The sequence below is a fragment of the Pangasianodon hypophthalmus genome, chromosome 8 (genome assembly GCF_027358585.1).
Source record: "Pangasianodon hypophthalmus isolate fPanHyp1 chromosome 8, fPanHyp1.pri, whole genome shotgun sequence".
Lineage (NCBI taxonomy): Eukaryota > Metazoa > Chordata > Actinopteri > Siluriformes > Pangasiidae > Pangasianodon > Pangasianodon hypophthalmus.
Window position 1 is genome coordinate 24,247,327 of NC_069717.1, and position 23,657 is coordinate 24,270,983.

Consider the following 23,657-nt stretch of genomic DNA (forward strand, 5'->3'; position numbering starts at 1 on the left):
GTGGGGTAACAAAATTAAAACATACCTATTGTTTTTTCTTTTTTTTTTTTTTTTGAGGTGATTTACAGTAGTTGTTCATGGAGATGGATTAGAATTTCTGATTGATGGTGTAAGGATATCTTGTACTCAGGTACTGGCATGGAGGCATGCACTAAATGTGCAGAGGGATACTATCTTGAGGAGTGGCGCTGTGTTCCTAATTGTAATGCAGGATACTATATGGCAGAGAAGACTGCAGAAAATGGAGAGGTCCAGAAGTCATGCCGCAAGTCAGTAGTCCACCAAGCTTAACTAAGTATACAGTGAAGCTTTATTCAGTAATTAAAGGTGTGCCCATTACTCAAAGGTTTGATTTCTTTGTTCTGGGTCCTCTGCCAGGTGTGATCCTACATGTTACACATGCACAGGTCCAGGTGATAGAAACTGCAGTGCCTGTGTGAATGGATATAACCTAGAAAATGGTGTGTGTATCGTCAGCACTATCTGCAAAGATGGTGAGTACTAGCTTATTCACTTATGTTCACTCACTTTTAAGTCCAGACTTTGGCGCTGAAGCCTTCTCCTTCTATTAAATGTGTTCCCACTTACATTGGGTTTTGCTGCTGTCTGATGTTAGTAATTACAGTCCAGAGTCCTAAAATTACTATCTTTAATTATATCTATAATTATTATCTCTAAGGTCTGATCTACTGATTTATTTTATTTTAAAATGCATGGTAATTAAATGTACTTGTACTTTATAATTTTTTTTTCCTTTTGATCAAATTTGTCCATTCTTTTTTTTTTTTTTTTTTTTTTTTTTACAAATAATCCCAAACTGATAGAGGTTCATAAAGTAATAATTGTAAAGGGAAAATTTTTACAGTGAACCATTCCATTGATTATATTTCTATATATATAATACTCATAAAATGCACAGTAAAAGCAACAGCAATTATAAAACCTCATCCTCATGAAAGCACTGTAAAAATTATGCCCAGATATGTTGCTATGATTGCTGATCAGTTTCTTAATGTTTGTTCTCCTTCTCCTCCCTATGATCTTTTTTTCCACACCTTTTGATGGATTCCAAATCATAAATGGACACCCCTTACTTCGACACATCTACTGGATTTAAAACCTGTTTCCTGCTACCTGATCTGCATCACTTCCTGTCCACTGCCCAATCGTCTGCTGTACTTTTTCTTTCTTCTCTCCTCTTCCTGCTCTGTGGAAAGCAAATGAAGAATCATGGGCTGAGGGAAGTTTCTGTGTATTGGTGAAAAAGAACAATCTGTGCCAGAGGAAGGTTCTACAACAACTTTGCTGTAGAACATGTTCTCTAAATGGCTGAAGGAATCGTAACGGCCCCTCATGCCGTTGACGTTCAGCTAATTTATATTTCCAACCAAGAACCTCCAATTATGGGACTATGCTGAGAGGTTTCTCGGTGCCAGAACTACAACAAACCTACCTTTACCTGTGTGTGTGGTTTTGGAAGAACCTGTCAGGGTGTTGCAACTGGGATCAATAATAAACAACAAATCATATGGTTCAGTATTTTGTGACCAAAGCATGGATGCCAAAATTTTTGTACCCTTTTTTTTTTTTTTTTTTTATTTGGGTCCAGATATAAAATCAGAGGGGCACACTGACTGAATAAGTGATGTTTCTTTGTTTTGTCCTCTAACAGTATGATGAAAGATGACTAAAGCCCAGTTTGTGCATTTTATAAATAAATTTGAAACCATCACTGAAGCCGTTTATTGTTTTTCAGCTTCAGCTACACATCTGTGAGCAAAGAAAACACCTAAATTTTTAACCAATTTTTAAGTTTGGTTCAGGAAAAATGTGTCCCTAGATTTAAATAGCATAGTTTTAACAAGTATCATAACTGCATATAACTTTTCACTGTTTAGAAAATTGTTGGCTCAGGCTCTCGTGTGTGTGTGTGTGTGTGTGTGTGTGTGTGTGTGTGTGTGTGTGTGTGTGTGTGTGTGTGTCTTGTGCGTGCGTGCGCATGGTGTTCACACTTTACTTGGACTTGACATATGCATGTAGTAATAGTATTTTCATTTTAACACCCAAGACTGTTTACAAAACCTTTCTAAGACCCATGTTCTTTATAGCAATCAACTAGTCTTTTTTCCTGTTTTACCACTATTGGTCACTATTCAGTGTCCTCAGAATAACCAATTAGTGCACATGTACTTTTATTTCCGATTATTTTCCAAACCACTTTAGCAGAGGACAACATTTTTTGACTGAAATTAAAGCAGCTTAAAATTCATTTCAATAGCACGGCATGTCCAGGTAGTCTGTAGTAGCTGATGGATGGCTTGAAAGAAATGATTAAATTTGGGAATGGCTGTGCATGGCCTAATGACACCTACCTATAATGGTTTTATGTGTGGCCTGTGTACTGCACTGTTCTGTCTTCAATATAATTTCAGTCTTTTTTTGTGAATCAGTGATTTACTTTGGGAAAATTTCATTTAAACTAGTATTTTTGTGTCTATGGACAGAATGACATTAAATTGTCATTCCAGCATAGCTCATTATTCAGACTAGGTTTTAAGAAGTAGCTTAAGGGTATAATGCATAATCAGTTCTTCTATATTATTTTTTAAGAAAGATGTTTATGGCAAAATAACCGATGCTAATTATATGGGATTGTTACAAATTTGTGGTATTATAGAAACCACAGTTTTAGAACCCATGGCAACATTATGTTGGATCCACATTGACAAACTGGGTCCAACTATATTCCCTGCTACAGAAGAAGCCTTGGGAGGGAGGAACTTAATTCTCAATGGTCTTAATATACAGAGAAAATGTTTACTAATTGTACTAGGCAAAATGGAGTAGAGTATTTCATTCCTGTAAGGCATTTGAGCAATTTAATTGTGCTTAGAAGATTTTTATGTCTTATTTATGAATAATTGATTTAATTCATTTAATGCCATGTGGTTTGAGATGATGTAACATTTTATTTATAAGAAAAAAAAAAAAAAGATTTAAAACAGATTTTTTTCTGTTAGATGTGGGTGGGATTTTATTCTGGGAAATAATGTATTCATGTTTGCATTCATGTTGCAAGAAAATGGTACCATAAAGGTTTCTGCAAATACAGTACATGCAACATTACATAACTTATATATAGGAATATATAAATTAGTTTATGTATAAATGTTTCACTTATTTTGTTCTATGGTTTTTTTTTATGTACATATGTATTTTGATCACTTTTATCCTAAAAATGCCTTTGAGCCCAGTTTCTTTTGTTGTAATTGGAAAAGGGGGGATTTTTTTTTTAAATAAATTTTTATAATTCTGTTTTTAGACAACCTCAGCAATATATAGATGAGGATATGTTGTAGTAAGAGCCCTCATAGAGGGACCTGGATGGGACAGTTTACTGATCTTTTAATTAATGAACTTTAAAATAAAAATAAGACACCTTTGGGATTGCAAATGAAATTATTTTTTGCTTTACTCCCTATATAGTATAATCAAATTGGTTTCCACCATGTTGTGAATGCTGTCGGAAATGTTAGTAGTAAGAATGTTGACTTGGGGAAACTCTGGTTGTGCGGGAATGCATTAGTCTTCTTGTTTCCTCACAAAAGGTTTTCTTTGTTTTGAAGGGAACAATTCACAGCTTGAGCAAGAGAATCCCTAGTTATTTGTGTTGGGGGCAACACAAAGCCTTCTACATAATAACAATGGATTTAAAAAAGACAGAATATTTGCATCACATGTCTTGGGCTGTGTTGTTTCCTTATTTCCTAAATTTAAAATATTTTAATATTTGTTGTCCCCCTCACCCATGAGCTCTATTTTATCAGGTAGGTCTTGCATAGTTAACACATTTTGTGTTTTAAAGTAGGTTAAACCATTGTTAATATTATTTTAAAGTATTTAGTAACCGTCAATGTCACGTAATGAAGATGCAATGAGAAAATATTCTACTGAGGCCAAAATGTTTTTGGTTCTTATGACATTTCCCTGAGATCATTTTTTAATGGGAAACCCCTCAAAACAAGTGCACATTTATGTAACTTTATTTAGAGTTTGAATTTCATAACCCCATTAGCTTGGCCGGCTTTTAGTTGTACTAACTATGTCAAAGATCTTTGCTTTTTACTCCTGGAAATGTATGTGTGTGTTTAAATGTAGTCAGGCACCAGTTGTCACAGCACTCAGATTTATCAGTGCTGGAGTTTAACAAGTAGTTAGTAGTAACATGGTTATACTGGGTTAATATTGACTTCCCCTGGTTTCACAGGGCTGCAACTGTTGAATACTCTTTTACGGAGTGTGATTCCCCTAGAATGACACATTTTGGTGTTAGTAGGTTAGAAATTTTAGTTTTTAAAATATTATAATAGTATTTAGTATTTAAAATAATATTATGATAAAATACTTTCTTTTTTCTGAATGTATGCTGATTGAATAATATGAAGATTTCTACAAGAATGATATGTACTCAAGTTCTTAATGGAGACATTCCTCCACTTTCTGGGAATGACATGACATTGACTTTGGCCCAGATTTTTTTTTTTAAAGCTTTTTTTTTTTTTTTTTTCCCCTAAAGCATTTTAAGCAAATGATTGACAATTTGGGCTGTGTAAGGGTAAATGAGGTCATGCAGGGTCACTGCTCAGAGTTCTGTTTAGAGGCATCAGAATTCAGTAGGGTGAATTGGAGCGTAAGCCTTAGGTCAGCCTACTATAGACCCCCTACTCTCTTTATGGGAAAACTCCCAGCTGTCCACAAATGCATCCATCAGTTTGTGGTCAAAGGTTATGCTGAATGTCTCTGGTCTCCTTCGGGGACCAAAAAGACAATGTTTTTTTTTGTTTTTTTTTTTTAAAAACATTTGTGAATTAAAATGCAGTGCGTTTTCAGTGCATGTTGCTGGAACCAGAAATTAGTGCTATGGCTATTTGTAACTATGTTTAGACAAGCCGATCAAATCTGATTTTTTGGTATATCTGATTTGAATGGGAACTGAACAGAACTGAACTGCAAATAACATTTGTATGTGGTTTCAAATCTGACTGAAATCGGATTTTGGGGCATGCAAGACAGAGCTAGTCAAATCGGATTTCTTGTAGCTTTTTTTTTTTTTTTAATCATTTTGTATACAGTGCTTCTCACCGTCAGATACTTGCAACAAGAGCAAAATAAATAAATAAAATAAAATAAAATAAATAAATAAAGACAAGTCACTGGGGAGATCCTCACATATCTGGAGTGCCCATGATGAAATCAGCAGCAAAAACAGCACATGCCACCCTTTTTATTTTTTGTTGGTATGGTCAACATGTGTGAAAAATGCTGGAGTGAATTTCAGTATTTGAATATTATTTAAATTTTTAATTTAATATTTATTTTTTTCTCTGGCATTAACTGATCACATTTGAATGTTTTAAGACTAATCAGTTTTGTTTACCTGTATGCGAACACTTGGTCTGAATGTCAGATTTAAAAAAAAAAAAAGCATCACATTTGCTCTGCTGTCTGAACATAGCCTAGATAACTAAATTAGACTAGGGAGGTATACAATGTATTCCCTACACGTTTTTGATTTTTGCCTATTACCTGTAATCAAGACAATCCAATAGACAATCCAGCAGTTCATAAAGTGTGAATAGAAAATGCGCATTTTGTACATGCTCATCCCTAATTCATGACATTAGCCTGAAAGTCTGGTTGTGGTTTAACTGTATGGTACTGAACAGAGTATACGTATGGTGTGGGTTTTGTATGTACTGAAAGTATTTTGATGTATATATCTGTAATGAGACTACATTGAAACATAAATCAATGTATATAACAGCTAGTTCCGATACACTAATTTGATTGGACAAGCAGCATTCCAAGAGTGCTGATATTTAGTATAACAGCACTAGTACATTTCACTGTTTGTATCGCTGGGCTTGTCTGTGTTTGCTACATAAATTTCTAATTCTATTAAAAGTTTGTTACATTGACACCATTACTACCCTTACTATGGCCTGTCAGTTAGTTTGTGCGTTGGCATGGCAACACACAACGCTCTATCCAGCTGTGGCTTGTTTGGGAACTTTGTTTGCTGGCAGAGCAAAAACTGGCCATATTCTGTCTGAAAAATCAGTCACTCAATATTAATTTCTTGTTTATAGAACTGTTGTATAAAAGCAATATTACACTCGCAATCATAATGTACTGTACTGAATATCAGCACGACTGTGATTCACTACAACAGCACTCTTGTTTGTATGATATTGGTAAATTGGCTGACTCACAAGGCCCTTTAAATGTACCCTGTTTATCAAATGTTCGTAAACTTTTAAACATAAGAACTGGTAAAACAAAGGTAAGCTCACTGGTCCTATCTTTACTTTATTTTTTTATTCAATATTTGTTTAACAAGTTTTGTGTACCATTTGACACTACATAACATAAAATTGAGGAATTCTAAGATTTTTTTTTTTTTTACATGATTAACTCTTAAATGTTTGTCTAATTGAGTTATTCATGTGATGTAAAAGTGTATTATTCAGTACCTACTATGAATCATTATTCAGTCACTACAGAGAAACTGATAGAAAAGCTATAAATGGATTAATTTTTATTATTTAGAAGTATAGATTTGAAATGGTAAACTCTATTTCCCTCTCAGGTCAGTATGTGGACAATGATGGGAAATGTCGTTCATGTGACATTTCTTGCTACAAGTGCAAAGGACCACAGAGCAAGGACTGCCTTAGCTGCATATTGACTAGGTAAGTCAATTGGCAACTTTAAAAGGAAGACCTTTTACACTGCTCATAATAGTGTTCATTAGCATGGACCTTACTGGGCAGGAGGCATCAAGAGAGTGCATTGTTTGGATGTGGTGTCCAACATGTTCAGTTTATTGTTGAGATTTTACTTCAAACTTTCATTTTACTTCCAAGGTAATTGCTACCTGTTTTGCTTCCTCTGCAGGTTCTTTGATGACGGACGCTGTGTAATACAGTGTGAGTCTGGAAAGTATGAAAGGGATGGGCAGTGTCATCGCTGCCATCATACATGTCACGAATGTAATGATGAGGGTCCTGACAAATGCACCAGCTGCAGCAGAGGTAGTTTCAGTACCACCTAAGAATACAGAAAAACAGACAGCTAGCTGAATACACCTGCTACTGTACCAGGGTCTAACAACAGGCCCTACATGCCTGCTAGGCTCATCCAAAAATAGTAATGTCAATATTGTTTAGACTAAACTATTCTTTTTCCATATCATTGTAATACATTGCCTCTGAAGCCAGTAGTAGTTGTTTTTAATTGCATATATTGGTATCATACTGATTGAAGTAAGTTTTCTGTCCACCATATTTTTTCCAGCATTCTCTTCATTTTTGCATTGCCTTCATCTAGTTTTGTCTAAAATAAGAACTCTAACAGCTGCCTTTATCCTGCCTGAAGGCAGTCTTAATTTTGGAAGCACAAACTTGAATCTTGGGCACTTCAAGATTAGAAAAAGGCCAAGCGATGTTTTGGTGAGCCTCTGCCCAGTGTTGCCTTAGATTCCTTTTCTTGGCTGATAGGAGTGGAAGCCAATGTGGTCTTCTGCTGTAGCCCGTTAGCCACAAGGTTTGAGTGTTGTGTATTCTTAGATGCTTTACTGCTCACCATGGTCGTAAAGAGTGATTATTTGAGTGTTTTTGAAGCTCTAACTGGTCTGGCCATTCTCCTCTGACCTCTCTCATAAACGTGTTTCCGTGTTTGATTGTTTTTCGCACCATTCTGTGTAAACGCTAGAGACTGCTGTGTCTGTTGTGTGAGGCTGATTATAGCATGAATGTGCAGGTGCACATGTGTTCTTAATAAAGTGGACAGTGAGTGCATTGTTTAACTAATTACCAGAACATACCTACCTTTTTCTACCTTGAATTTATACCACAATACTAACTCAAACAACCATTCAAAGACCAAAATATAATTTTGTTATAATATAATATAACTATACCTACTTAATGTAGTCAGTATTTAATTGTAGATATAGAAAGTTTTGTGGAAAAAGCTAAAAATTATTCTCATGGTGCTGCAAATATTCTCATGTTTAGGTGGTTAGCTCCTTTTTTCATTAACCACCAAGTGAATCAAACGTTTTCACAAAATTTGTTAATTATACCCAACTAATTATGTATAACTGTAACACCTGTGTGAAGAGCAAGAGATGAGAAACTGAGCATATTTTCAGAACAAATTAGAGCTAATAGAAAGTGAGCTATCAATTGGGTATGAGTAAAGTTAGCTAGTTAGCTATCAGTTCGATATGAATAATTTGGTATTTAGTAAAGAAATATTCATAAAGGATATCTGGACAGGATATTTGAGATGTATGTGAAATAAATGTTACATAGGGCAGGATAAATAACCTTACCTCAGGAATGGAAAACGCTAACTTACCTCAGGAATGGAAAAATTACCTAAGGAATGGGAAGATGGCCAACATGCGTTAGCTGGTGGCTATGTAGTAGTCAAACACGATGCAGAAAACTATTTTAACATGTTTACTTTGCTGTTCTGCTGTTTCTCACAAACACACACACACATACATATATACATATATATATATATTTATATATTTGTTAATATATAAAATCATGTGTGTGTAATTGGTGACAGATAAGTTCGGAGTGGAGCGCTACCTGCTCGGCGGTGAGTGTGTGGAAAGCTGCCCGCAGTCACGCTACCACTCGGTGAGAAGCACGTGCGAGCCCTGCGCTCCGAACTGCACCACCTGCACGAGCGCGACGCACTGTGTTCACTGCGCCTCGTCATTCTACCCCAAAGACGGCGCATGCGTGAAGCTGGAGTGCGCAGACGGTCAGTTTCCCGCCTTCTAGAAAGTTCGGCTTCTTTCCAACAGATTTGTGAATATTTGCTATCAGTAACATTAATACATTAGAATATTGTATTATTTTTTTCACATTTTATGTTGCAGCCTTATGCTAAAATGCTGTAAATTATTTTTTCACACCAGTCTACACACCATACCCCATAAGGACAAAGCACAAACCAGATTTGTGATGACTTTGTAAATTTATTAAAAAAGAAAAAACTGAAATATCACAGTGGATACGTTTACATGGACATCAAATTCCGTTTAAGGTCTATATTTGGGTTGGAGCCATATTCTGAATTCTGATGTTTATATGCGAACAGGCATCGGAATATTCCTGTATAGATGAATGTTGTAAATATGCCTGAGTTGCCATTCCTAAATATCTAGCCTACAGCTAAGCATCTGTTAGCACCCCTTTAGTGGATTTTCTGAGTAAGGTGTTTACATGCAGCAAATTTCGGATTAAAACAGGCATATTCCAGGGGTGGGAATCAGAATATTGTCTAATATATATCGGAATATTGATGTGCGTGTAAACATAGCCATTGACATAAGCATTCAGTCCCTTTGCTATGACACTTGAAATTTAGCTCAGCTGCATCCCATTTCTCTGGATCATCTTTCCCATTTGTCTGATTCATCTTTGAGATGTTTCTACACTATGATTGGAGTCCACCTGTGGCAAATTCAACTGATGGGACAGGTCTGGGCTATGGGGTAAGGTGGCTAGAGGGAAGCCCTTTCTCGCAAGAAAACATCCAAGCAAAATGGTCTGATAAGACCAAGTCCAAAAGGTAAAATAATTCCATAATTCCAAGAGGTATGTTTGGTGCAACAAAAAAAAAAAAAAAAAAAAAAAAACACCAAAAGAACACCATGCCGATGGTGAAGCGTGGTGGTGGCAACATCATGCTTTAGGGCTGCTTTTCTTCCGTCAGAACTAGCGCTTTTATCAAGGTGGAGGGAAGCATGAATAGCTGCAAAGACCAGTTGATTTTAGTGCAAAACCTTCAGGTGTCTGCTGTAAGATGAAGATGAAAAGGAATTTCCTCCTTCAGTACCACATTGACCCAAAGCATACATCCAAATCAACAAAGGAATGGCTTAACCAAAAGAAGATTAATGTTTTTGAATGATCTTGCCAGAGCCCAGACCTGAATCCATCCAGGCTGTGCACAGGAGATACCCTCACAATTTGATGGATCTAGAATATTTTTGCAAGAAAGAGTGAGAAAATATTGCCATGTCAAGATGTGCCATGCTGAAAAAGGTGCTTCAACAAAGTATTAGTTTAGGGGTGTGCACACTTATGCAACCAGATTATTGTAAGTTTTTTATTTGTCCTATTTTTCCCTAAAATGTTTCTGATTGTTTTTCACTTAGTTTTAATACGTTGTAATTTCATATTGAGGGTGGAAAAAGTTCTGACATGATTTATCTTGGTTTAATTTTTTTTGACATTGGGAATGTTTAAAAATTTATATATATGGTGTAGTCTTTTATGGTGTAGTTTCTGGCCTTAAAAAGAAACAAATCAAGACCTTGGAATTCTATCTGACAATTGTGTGTTCTTGAGCCATAAATCTTTGACCATAAAAAAGGTCAAAGCAGATACTTTTCAATAATATATTTTTATAGCCTATTTTTAAGGACTATTTTGGTGTAAAAGTTTTTGCACATATTTAATGGCAAGTAAATAACATTTATAACACAGCCTCATCTTTGCCAATAAAGTCAGATACAATTTTTTAAAATTCTAAAGTAGGAAAGTGCATTGGTTAGTTTATTTGTTCAGGGCAAGAATTTTAAACCTCTCATTTCACACCCTTCTTTCCATCACAGCGTATCAGCCTGAATCAGTACTGAATTTGTCTCAGCTGGTCACAACATGCACTGTAGTTGATCTAATCAGATCTTCTTAACACATTTAGAGGGAGATATGGAAAGAGTTTGACTGAGATACTGAACAAAAGTGAGGCAGACAGTGGTGGAACTCAAATTCTTATCATTAGTGGCAGACATGTATAAACAGATACCCTGCTGTGGCCTGAGGGCTTAGCTACACACGCCACTATACACTATCTTTCTCACACATGCATACACGAACATTCCCATCTTCAATCTTTTTTTTCCCCGCACAAGATTTTCTGGTACGTGCTAATGCTCACACAGACATACACTCTCACATATATTCTATTTTATAGTGCTTTTTACGATGAGAGAGAAACAGAACCTTACTTAGTATAGCTAGCATTGAGCCTTCTGAGCGAGCAGTTATAGCTAATTTCAACAATTACACCAAATAAAGAAGGATTTATATAGTATATATTGGACAGGGTGTATGATGTATATATTGATTACTCTTATAGGATATCCTCATTAACCATATTGTATGCTCTGTACAGGTGAAGTGGCTGATAAAGATCATGAGGATTGTGATAGTTGTGAAGAAGGCTGTCAAAAGTGCCTCAGTGGTGGGTATTGCAGTCTTATTTTTCAGTTGTGTTAACCTTTTTATGGTGACAAATGCAATGCTTCATCCCCACTACGAGTTAAGCATCGTTGTCTGATATTCTGAGGAGATGATCAACTAGTCTGTTGAATTCTGAAGACAGAGGGAGAAGTTACATCAGTAAGGGACATTGTAATAAAAAAAATTCATCCTAGTAAAACATTTCCCAAATTTGCACCTGGCACAGCACATGTTAACTCGTGTTAATTGACCCATTTAAGCCACTCTGGACCTACTTACTTATCTGACACAGAACACAAATATATTTATACCCAAAGAAGCAGTCTCTGCTGTGTGTATGTGTGTGTATGTGTATGTCTATATATATGTGTGTGTGTGTGTGTGTGTGTGTGTGTGTGTGTGTGTGTAACTGACATAGGAAGATGAAGCACATATCTTGCTGCATTTCTTACGAGCTCCTTTCATCCATTTAAATTTGGAGCTGGAATGATGGCAAAGATAAAACGATGTCGCACCATGTCGCGTGTGGGTCATCAAAGTGCTAGATGCGCGCTGGTTTCTGTTGAGATAAGTGTGTAATCACATACGGGCCAACTAGATCAGATTAAAGAGTGGCTGATAAGAAGTGCTCCTTAAGTTTCTCATTTCCCATGTTGGTCCTGGGGGCTTTTTGAGGGGCTGAGTTTGTCAAAAACTGACTCAGTTGGTGCTTCTTTATCAAAAATGACTTTACTCTTTATATGTAGACTGATTAAAAAAAAAGTCACATTACTAAACACTACTACTACTATTACTACTACTACTACTACTATTAACTTTCCTGGAAGGGAATAAAACTTGGTAGCGGCAGCAGGTATGAAATGTTGACTGGCACATCAGCTTGTCACGCGTTGTTGTCCTTGTTAATGCTGTGTGAGAAAACACGCCTTAAACAAATCATCCCGCCATGTTGCGAGGGAGTCCAAACAATCTATGTGCCCTAAAGGCCTACTGTTTCCTTGGCGCCTTGCATTCTTGCTTCAATTAGATAAACTATGTATTGGCCTAGCTCTTGAAAGAAAGGAATATTTGCTCAGTTTGGATTTCACAATGCAGCGGCCCTGAAGCAGAGTTGCTTCACAACAGTCTGATTAAATTAACCAATGTGTAAGTGGATCTAATCTCATATCCAGTGTAGGGCAATGTTGGCTTGCCCCCTGTTGGTACACAGAGAACAAGACAACTAACTGGCTAGTTTATTTATTTTATCTGTGGTGTTTTACTGAAGTCACCCATCTTGAAACCTAATACCAAGTATGAAATATGACTGATTCACTTATTGTTCTGAATGTCCAGCTATGATTTAACACACATTTTGGACTTCTTTCTTTTTCTGCTTGTTGAGTCTTTTTTTTTTTTTTTTTTTTTTTTTGATGTGTGATGAAATTATTGCTGAAGCTCATAGTCAGTTATATTGTTTGTTAACTGACTAATTGTTTTCTTCTCCTTTGTTTGTCAGTAAATCCAGCGCACTGCATGTCGTGTCTGAATGGATATTACAAGTAAGTTTTATGAGTTTTTTTTAAAAAACAGGTCATTTTAAACACGAGGAACAATACCTTTACAATTTAATTTGTTTTTCTAGATTGAGGACAAGCTGTCATAAGATTTGCCCTGAGAAAACATATGGAGATGACACCAATATGGTGTGTAGTACATGCGATGATTACTGTGTCAACTGTGATGAGTCCCAGTGTTACCTCTGTGAAGATGACTTCTTCCTCTCAGGTGCCAAAGAATAATGTTTGTTTTATACAGATAAATTCTCTTCTGTTCAGCAGTCAACAATGTTCACCTGTGAAAACCTGAACTAATATGCTTTAAGGAAGACTCCACACTTAAACACATTAAATATGTGTACTTTGAAATATTTGTGATGTATATAGTGATACTGTTGTTAATTTGTTAGTTGGTGTCATATTTTCATTATTCTCATGACACTGATGTCATACATTGCTAACGCTGGTACAATGGCGATTAACAGGAGAAAAACAGAAAAAAAGTCAGTGATCTCAAACATAATGGATAATGGTCAGGTTTTGCTGTTAGCTCCTAAAAACAAAAGAGCAAGATCATCTTTTCTTGTTTAATATCATGTTAATAAGAAATCCATTGTAGAAGTAGTGGAGAGAAAACATGGGACTTAAAGTTCCAGAATATAATACAGCAATATAGTTATATGACGCAGTTATGCTGAGTTATGCCCGAAACTCGTTTTGGCAAGTTATCAATCTATGAGCTGACAAACTTAATGATGTTGATGGCGGTATTAGCATGAAAGTTGAAGCTTTGGAAGCTGATCTGTCTGAGAAGAGTGTACACATGAGGAGGTGAGAGAGCTGGACAGACTAAAGGATTAAAGCACAGCTGCATTGCCCTCTAGGTAGAGATGGATTGAGAGCTAAATCCCACTGACACCACTATCAGTAGGTAGTCCAACAGCATTACCCACAATGCTGTTGGACTACCTACTGATAGTGGTGTCAGTGGGATTTAGCTCTCAATCCATCTCTACCAAAGTGAAAATAGACCAACATGTTGATTAATAAAAGTTTAAACCAAAAAAACCCCAATAAAAATAAAAATCAGCTCAGAATTTCATTATAAAAAAAATTGGATACAAATGAAAGTCACATGTTATTTATAAAGATTATGATGCAAGTAGTTCATTGTGGATTTTTCCTTTAAGTTGTATATTGTGTACTGTCTGTATCTGATTGCTGGTTAGAGTCTGGCGGGAAGTGTGTATTCTGTCTGATGGTGTGTATGTGTGTGTATGTGTGTGTTGTGCCTAAGGGCAGAAAAATAGAGGTTTATGTGGTTGGTAGGTGAGGACAGACGGGCTGGTAGCAGCATGTCTATCACACCTTCTCTCCTCTGAATTGCAGATGGGAGAAGATAGAGCTATATGGAATGAAAGAAACTTGTTCTTTTGTAGGGTGTTATGTTTTTGCAGTCAGTCATTTCCTCTCTCAGAATGCTGAAGTAATTGCATACAGTAGTACATTTGAAATACTTATACCTACATTTGTATTTACAATGATATTTATGACTTTGTTTCTAAAGATACTAACCCCTTAATTATGAGTTTACCTGAGAGCATATCTTGTTCACGTCTAGACGGCATGTGTGTGAGGAAGTGTAAAGAAGGTTTTTATTCTGACGCGAGACGTGAATGCGAACCATGTCACCATGAATGTCGCACATGTGGCGGCCCATATTATAACGACTGCGACTCTTGTGAAGATGACATGCGTTTGCTGGATGGGGAGTGTGTCAGCATGAACAAAGCAGTCCATTGTGACCCCTTACACTTTCTCAACGGTAAGGCAACACCTTCATTTAGCCTAAAATGAATTAGCTGTGGAAGTTTTAAATGTGTCCTGTAAATCATTCTAGTTACTTTTAATTGTGCCAAATATGAGAAACTAAATGAATATTGAAAATATGGTTCATTTGATCTGATCCGTATTATCTGAAAGCAGTCCATCGGAAAAATGTTTTAATCCTATTGTAAATATTTTATTAAGCTAATTGTCATGGTAGGAACCAAATGAGCATGGAAACTATTCTTATGCTGGTGCTTTTCCACAAGTCCCTGGCTGCTATATTTAGCATCTGCTTATAATGTGCCTCATCTTGAATATAGTAAATCATACATTTGGTTCATCTTAAAATTACTGCTTGCTGCATAAGTGCCTTCTGTCTCCTCTTAACCCGTGTGTGTGTGTGTGAGATGTATAGAACAGGGGGAATGTGAGCAGTGTCATCCTACATGTAAGCTGTGTTGGGGGCCAAGGGATGATGAGTGTAATACCTGCAAGGATGGTGAGTGTGCTAAGTAATATAATAATAACATTCTGGTGTGTGTGTGTGTGTGTGTGTGTGTGTGTGTGTGTATATATATATAAATCTATATATATATATATATATATATATATATATATATATATATATATATAGATATATAGATATATACACACACACACACACAGATATATGTATATATATATATATATATATATATATATATATATATATATATATATATATATATATATGTATGTATGTATATATATATATATATATATATATATATATATATGTATATATATATATATATGTATGTGTTGTGTGTGTTTGTATATTTAATGTATGTATGTATGTGTGTTATATCTGTAGGTATGTTTCTAGTTGCAAGCAGCCATATGTGTACATCATCCTGCCCTGCAAATACTTTTGGGAACAAGACGAGTGGGCACTGTGAGGACTGCTTGCCAGGCTGTGTCAAGTGCCATGAAGCCCAACACTGCCTCAAGTGTAGAAGCCACCTCTACGTACAGAATGGCTTATGCGTTGCCAAGTGTACAAAGTGTGCATAGTTTCTCTCCCACAAATTTCTCTGTTGTTTGCTCCTTCATTCACATACATATAAATGCACAAAAATGTCAAACAGTGTAGTAGTACTATGCAAAGTGCTAAACATCAGTTAGTGCACAAATAATATGAACACTTCCAGTTCACTACACAATGTATATATGGTAAATATACAGCAATTTGGGTGTTATTTGTGTTCATGAGATAAAGGCTGACTTTGGAAGGTAGCACAAATTGTGCTTAAAGGGTTCACCACATTTGTAGGTGACATGGCATCTAAAATGATAAATGATCAAATTAAACCCTGGCATGTACCTAAGCAAGACACCTACTTTGTTTCTCCACAGGGGTTACCCTGAAAACGGTCATTGCCGTAGCTGTGCTGAACAATGTGCCTCATGTGAAAATGAACCTGGTTATTGTCTGAGCTGCGAGCAGCAGTATCTGCTTCACAAACACACCTGTGTGGTCCACTGCCCTGAGGGCTACTTTGTCAAAGACAATGTGTGTGAGCAATGTCCTAACAGATGCACCCAGTGTGAAGTAAATGGCCAATGCAGTGGTAAGGGCCTCTGTTATGTTGCACTGGGAAGGAAGGCAGTTAAGTTTAAGATAGTGTATCTTTAGTACTACAACACTGGAGACATTCACTGGTTCATTATATTTAAAGAATTTTATAAGGTACCTTTAATCAGTGTCGAGCTTTACATAGAAAATGTTACAAATGTTTAAACATAATTAGATTTTTGTGTATTTAGTTAGGCAAAGTTAGCAGCTTACTTACAATGGGATTCCTCAGGGGTGACATGTAGGACCAATTCTATTCTAATTCTAAGTGGTTTGACCTTCTTTCTTTCTTTCTTTCTTTCTATCTTTCTTTCTTTCTTTCTTCTCTGTTTTAGAATGTGAGCAGTACTATTTCCTGTATGAGGGTATATGTTTGGAAGACTGTCCTAAAGCCTACTTTCCAAAGGTGCAAGAAAAGAAATGTGAGCGTTGTCATAGAACTTGCGCAACCTGTGATGGACCTGATGCAGACGACTGCATATCATGCCGGTATCATACAGATGTCCGCTACAACGGAGCATGTCTGTCCACCTGTCCATCAGTCACGTACCAGGACAAGACTGAATGTCGGGGTATGTCAGTCTCAAACAAACACATTTACAGACATGAACCTGTGTGATCTAAGTAACATCTGGGACCTGGCATTACTCAAGACCCTAATGAAACATCACAGCTTCTAATTCAATATATCCCTGTGGAAATATAAAAAGCTATCTATACCTAATTGTCAGTGATCAAAAAGAAAAAGAATCAAAAGCAATTCTCATGTGTATGATGAGGCATAGAAGTTTCAACATACAGTCTGAGATTTTGAAAACAGTTTTCTCGAAAGGACCTTATTCTAAGGCCTCCTAATTTTTCATAATTAAATGAATCATAACGGAATATGGAAACTGAACAACATAAGCCAAGACTGCCACTGTACAAACAAAAGCTAGACATTGCACAACCAGATGCTGCACAGATGTTAAGACAGCCCAACCCTTACAGCCTCAGACTATTCATATGGCTTTCAGTACCATATATCATGGTTTCTCCTTCTTTAGTCTCCAAGTACTTTTGTCAGTCTAAATCTGTAAGTTGCTGGCATGTTTTGTCTTTTCCGACATTTGTTGTTTCTATCAGGGTTGGATCTAACGGCTCTGACTGATTGATTCTGTCTGGATGTATTTGTATTTTGGCTACATGTTGCACTTGGAAGTCAAATAAGTCATACATTCTTTATATTTATTTTTTTGGTATTTACTCAATTGGGACACATCCATTGACCATCACCACATTGGTTTATAATAAATGGAGAACTCTTGCATTGTTCTTTCTTTATTTTGTCTACATGAATGGATGAAAGGCTAATTACAATGAGTGCAAAATAGTGTTGCATGAACAGTGCTTTCTATTCAAAACAATGTTCCATATGGTGTACAGATGAACTAAATATGATTTAAGCTCAAAATTGGAATGTTGCCCACAAAAATTCAAGCATGGCTCCCGGGTCATCATTTGACACTGTACATTAGGATGGTTTATATTTAAAACAAATTTCATATAAGAATCATGTAAAATTGACTGGATTGAGTCTGACATTGCACACAAAACACACAGGAGTGCAAAGAAAAGAGAGAAATTTGCACTTCTGCAATGATTTTGATTTGATTTCCTTGGGGAAAATTGACTTAATTGTTAAGCCCTCCTCCACCTCTTCGTTTTTGTGCCGGTATCTGTCAAAGTACAGGAATCGAAGGAATCAGACTGTGATTAATCAGACTGGTTAATACTAACTGGGTGGTGTGTGTGTGTATGTGTGTGTGTGTGTGTGTGTGTGTTTCCCAGACTGTGATAGGTCCTGCCTGACCTGCTCTGGCCCTCACCCTTCCTCATGCCTCAGCTGTAGGCCCAACATGAGGAAAGATGTTAATGGCCATTGTGAGTTCTATAGCAACTGCTCACTAAACACATTTGAGGATAAAGATGGGCAGTGCAAACCGTGCCACTCAAGCTGTCTCCGCTGTTCGGGCGCAGGCAAACATCTGTGCCTCAGCTGCCGCACTGGCTATTACCTGCACAGTGAGTTCCTGACTCTTCTTCCAACTGCTCTTTTGTACCATTTTAACTAGTTGGTACATTTCCACTAATTCTAGTACATTATCACTAATTCTGCTGAGCAGTTACAACACAATAAAACCACCTTATACAACATAGGGGAATACTTTACTGTTCCTTATAAGTCATATACATTATTAATAAGAACCCAAAAATAAATGCGAAGCAAATATTGTTGTCCCTCCAAACAGATCACATGTGTGTTTCCACGTGCCCGGATGGTTACTACAGTGACATGAATGAGCATGAGTGTCTTAAGTGCCATGTGACGTGCGCAGTGTGCCATGGGCATCACAGTAACGACTGCCTCATATGCAAAGTAGGGCTCTTCAGGTTGGGAAACACCTGTCTGCAAAAATGCCCTTCCAGGTATGCATTCATGTTGGGCATGTTTCTTTGCCACATCATCATTTGATATTTTTGTAATTAAAGGATAAGGATATCCTTACAGTTACAAATAGGATAACTGAGTGTCAGAATTATCCCATTCTGCATTGTCATCATGACTGGCATTTGTTATACCATCACTAGAGGGCACCATACACTCAAACAACAAATGTGTGAATCTCTGTACATGCAATCAGTGTCTCACGCCCTCTGCTCAATAGAAATTAGCAATTTATCTTTAAAATCCTCTAAAAGACTTTTACATAGTCACACACTATGTTAAGCAAAAATACAGACCGTTTGATATTGCAGTGGACTTTTTTTTTGCTATTCTGGATCTTTTGTACTCTGCATTGCTTGAATGCTTGTACTTAAAAAATAATGGAACCTTAGTTTGAGAACACTATGAAATACCTTGTTGCAAAATTCATTGTTGCACTATTGCTGCACCACAAGCTTTTCCTGCTAGTCCTGTATATCAGAACATGTTTATCTTTCTACTACCTCTTGTCTGCATTTGAGCAGTGGGAGGATATCATTTTTGTTCTCTGACTCCACTTAAATGTTCCTTATCATTGCTGCAGTGCAAGCTTTTCCTGCTAGTCCTATATATCAGAACATGTTTATCTTTCTACTACCTCTTGTCTGCATTTGAACAGTGGGAGGATATCATTTTTGTTCTCTGACTCCACTTCTTGTTAAAAAAAAACCCTGTATCCAAAGTAGCATGTAACATTACCATAACATTAAACAAAGATTTCATTCAGATAGCCTTTTGAGAGGAAAGAACAGAAATATTTAACACCTAACTTTCTTCTAATGACTTTTGACTTTCATTATAGCATTTCTTTTGAAGGTAGAACTTTTGGTGCCCCTGTGCTCAGATAAAACTGTCACCTTTTAAGAATGACAGAATAAACAGGCTAAAATTGACCAATCCAAGAATTTTGTAGTCCAAAGTCTCTAACCAGAGGTTCAGCATGTATCTTTTACCCTCATAAAGGTAGCTTCTTGAGAGTTTACTCACAGTAAAGAAGAGAGATTTCTTAAAATTATATATATATATATACCACTAGGCAAAAGGTGTTATGGTCTAATAAGACCAATTCCAAAAGGTAAAATAGTTCCATAATTTCAAAAGGTATGTTTGGTGCAAAAAAAAAAAAAAAAAAAAAGCACATCACCAAAAGAACATAATACCCATGGTGAAGCATGATGGTGGTAGCGTCATGCTTTAGGGCTGCTTTTCTTCCACCAGAACTGGGGCTTTTAACAAGGTGGAGGGAATTATGAATAGCTACAAATACCAATTGATTTTAGTGCAGAACCTTCAGGTGTCTGCTAGTAAGCTGAAGATGAAAAGGAATTTTACCTTTCAGCACAACAATGACCCAAAGTATACATCAAAATCAACAAAGGAATGGCTTAACCAAAAGAAGCTCAATGTTTTTGAATGGCCAGACCTGAATTCAACAAAAAAATCTGTGGGGTGACCTGAAGCAGGCTGGGCACAGGAGATGTCCTCACAATTTGACAGATCTAGAATGTTTTTGCAAGAAAGAGTGGGAAAATATTGCCAAGTCAAGATGTGCCATGCTGATAGACTCTTAGCCAAAATAACTGAGTGGTGTAATGAAATCAAAAGGTGCTTCAACAAAGTATTAGTTTAGGAGTATGCACACTTACGCAACCAGCTTATTGTAAGTTTTTTTCTTTTTCCTTTTTTCCCTAAAAAAGTTTCTGATTGTTTTTCACGTAATTTTTATATGTTGTAATTTCATATTGAGGGTGGAAAAAATTCTGACATGATTTATCTTGGTCTCCTTTTTTTTAACCTCACAAAAACCTGCCATTTAACAGGGATGTGTACACTTTTTATATCCACTGTGTGTGTGTGTGTGTGTGTGTATATATGTATATATATATATCCTGTAGTCTTAGCAGTGTTATACTGGTGACATTCTTGTCTAATCAGTTTGCAAGCTCCCTTTTGGTCGACTTCTGCCCTTGTCTTAATTACTAAATACCACAGATTGCAACATCATTTGATTCAAATCAATAATAGTGGTGCATATTTCTTTAGGTTCTATGGTAATGATACCAGTGGGACATGTGAGCCCTGTGACCCATCGTGTATGGAGTGTTCGGGCAGTGGCGAGACACACTGCCTAGGCTGTAGAGATGGTTACTTCATGTTAAGACACGAAGGGATTTGTGTGCATGTGTGCCCATCTGACTACTTCGCTGACACTTCGTTGAAAGTGTGCCAACAATGTCACCCATCCTGCAAAACCTGTGAAAGTAAGCTACTTCTAGATGCTGTTTGATTATTTTCCAGCCAGGACTAGATGAATCAGAGGCACACCTATTAAAAAAATCACCTATTCAGTTTCATTTTAAATCCTGCTTGATTAGAATTTTAATATGATGATCAGTACTTATGTTTTATCTGATTTCATAGAATCAGGACCTCTATACTGCACGTCCTGTTATGAGGGCTTTCAAAAGTTCGGAGGAATTTGCTCATCCCTGTGTCTTGCCGGAGAGTACGCTATATCCACGGTAACACAGCCTGTACCTTACACTAATAACCAGTGCTGTGGTGCATCACATGTAGAAGTCATTAAATGACTCTGCAAAAATGGGGGATGTGGATTGCATTCATCACATTTAGAAAGTAAATATTTCCATTAATGCCAAGTAAATACTGAGTGGCCAGTTTATTAGGTACACGCTGTATTTATAGTTATTGACCCTTTTTGTCAGATACACATACCGGTATAGGGGTAGTAGGGATTCATGTACTAACTGTATTCCATCAGCACAGTTTGGAAAGGGACCACCACAGGACCACTCCTGAATAGAAATTTGGGTGGTGGCTTATTCTCGAAACAGTAGACACTGATATGATAGTTGCATGCTAGTGGGTTCTCCATTCACCTTGGCTTGCTAACACTATGCACTTATTTCTTTCTAAATATCTTCTTGTCATGCACAGAGCCCAGAGGTTAAGTGCGTAGCATGCGACCCATCATGTTTAGAGTGTAAAGGGGAGGGGCCGTTCAACTGCACCAACTGCCATGCTGTACATCGTCGCTCAGAGGATGGAAGGTGTTTAGCTTGCTGTGGAAAAGAAAATCACATGGACTCGTCCCCACTGCCTTGGGAGTGCTGCCAATGCCATGACGGTAAAATCTTTTATCTCCATAATCAACCTAAATTAAATAAACTCTGAGATTAACAGGTGCATATGTTTAAAAGATGAGGTTTGTTAGAGCACTCGTTTGTGTATTACAGGCTTCTGTGCCCTAAAAAATAATTCTGACAGTTTAATCCTGAAGTCTAATTTGATGTAACTGTTATAAACCACAGCACTGTTGAATTCACAAATCTGATTGGTCAGACGGTGTTCATTAATTTCCCATAAGACCATCTCTGACAGTAATGCCAGCTCTAATTCAAGTCATAGGTTTATATTAATGTGCCTATTATAATATGTTATCATTTCTATAGTAATAGCTAATTCACAGGGTCTTGCATGGTAGATGCTTTGTAAGTCAGTGCTTTGTAAGTTTTCTGCCACAGGAAAGTGTTCAAGACTTTCAAGGAAAGGTCTTATTAGCTTCAAGAGAGAGAAAAAGAAAGGCTAGTGAGGGACGGACTATTTATAGTTTATACACTGCCTGGCCAAAAAAAAGGTCGCTGTTTGGGTTTAAATAAGCAAATACTTAAGAGCCTATGATTGGATCATTACTGCAGTGATTAATGTTTCAGATGGCAACAGTTCTTTTAACCTTAACTGATGCAGTGTGTAGCTTCTCATTTCTTATCCAACATCCATGGCAGATTATGTATCCCATGGTCGTGGAAAAGATGTTACTGAAGTCAGTTCATGACTTCAGAAAATGACTTCAGTTTGCTAGGGAGCATAAAGACTGGACTGTGGAGCAAGGGAAAAAGGTCATGTGGTCTGATAAAATCAGATTTACCCTATTCCAAAGCAATGGGCGTGTCAGGGTAAGAAGGGAAATGCATGAAGTGATTCACCCGTCATGCATAGTGCCTACTGTACAAGCCTCTGGAGGCAGTGTTATGGTCTGGGGTTGCATCAGCTGGTCAGGTCTAGGCTCAGCCTCATTGTGTGGCAATAAAATGAAGTCAGCTGTGCACCTGAATGTACTGAATGACCAGCTTATCCCGTCAATGGACTTTTTCTTCCCTGACGGCACAGGCATATTCCAGGATGAAAATGCTAAGATTCATCAGGCTTAACTTGTGAATGAGTCGTTCAGGGAGCATGAGGAATCATTTTCACACATGATTTGGCCACCACAGAGTCCTGACCTTAACCCCATTGAAAATCTTTGGGATGTGCTGGAGAAGACTTTACGGAGTGGTCCGACTCTCCTGTCCTCAATGCAAGATCTCAGCCAAAAATTAATGCAACTGTGGATGGAAATAAATGTTGTGAAGTTGCATAAGGTTGTTGAAACAATACCAGGATGAATGCATGCCATAATCAAAGCTAAATGCAGTGCAACAAAATATTAGACTGTGCGACTTTTTTTTTTGGCCAGGCAGGGTACAATGCAATTGATAAAAGGAACTAACTAGTCTTGTGGACATTCCAACATCAAAGATTAAAAAGTACCCTTTTCATTAAGAAATTAAAAAAAATTGTAATTGTTGGCATGTTGCTATGGTATAGGAAGAATAAAGCACTTCAGGATATGCTGTTAAAGAAAAATAATCAAATTTAAGGTAGTAGCAATAACTCTGCTTCACATCAAGCCACAACAAACCACCCTGTCTTTGATTATTTTCCTATAACAGCATGCCCCAACATGTGTA

General features: G+C 36.9%; 1 protein-coding gene and 1 long non-coding RNA gene across 5 annotated transcripts in view; one reads left to right on the top strand and one right to left on the bottom strand.

Annotated features, from left to right (window-relative positions):
- The window catches only part of pcsk5b (proprotein convertase subtilisin/kexin type 5b), a 44,267-nt gene that overhangs the window by 19,263 nt on the left and 1,347 nt on the right, over positions 1–23,657 (top strand). For 2 of the 4 annotated variants that reach the window (XM_026925865.3, XM_026925866.3), the window contains exons 19-36: positions 131–269; positions 379–494; positions 6,650–6,752; positions 6,958–7,094; positions 8,644–8,844; positions 11,269–11,337; positions 12,835–12,877; positions 12,961–13,103; positions 14,496–14,699; positions 15,120–15,203; positions 15,558–15,747; positions 16,100–16,314; positions 16,655–16,891; positions 18,150–18,383; positions 18,611–18,788; positions 20,890–21,107; positions 21,268–21,368; positions 21,805–21,994. In XM_026925865.3, coding sequence (XP_026781666.3) covers positions 131–269; positions 379–494; positions 6,650–6,752; positions 6,958–7,094; positions 8,644–8,844; positions 11,269–11,337; positions 12,835–12,877; positions 12,961–13,103; positions 14,496–14,699; positions 15,120–15,203; positions 15,558–15,747; positions 16,100–16,314; positions 16,655–16,891; positions 18,150–18,383; positions 18,611–18,788; positions 20,890–21,107; positions 21,268–21,368; positions 21,805–21,994 — 2,802 coding nt within the window. Of the gene's footprint in view, positions 1–130; positions 270–378; positions 495–1,217; positions 1,738–6,649; positions 6,753–6,957; positions 7,095–8,643; positions 8,845–11,268; positions 11,338–12,834; positions 12,878–12,960; positions 13,104–14,495; positions 14,700–15,119; positions 15,204–15,557; positions 15,748–16,099; positions 16,315–16,654; positions 16,892–18,149; positions 18,384–18,610; positions 18,789–20,889; positions 21,108–21,267; positions 21,369–21,804; positions 21,995–23,657 lie in introns of those variants that run through there. The other 2 variants (XM_026925868.3, XM_026925870.3) reach the window with 2 other exon arrangements.
- LOC117597820 (uncharacterized) lies at positions 265–8,796 on the bottom strand. Its single transcript, XR_004578580.2, has 4 exons — positions 8,667–8,796; positions 8,425–8,444; positions 6,938–7,110; positions 265–1,207 (listed from the first exon to the last, which is right to left on the bottom strand). It is a non-coding gene; the product is annotated as an uncharacterized LOC117597820 (long non-coding RNA).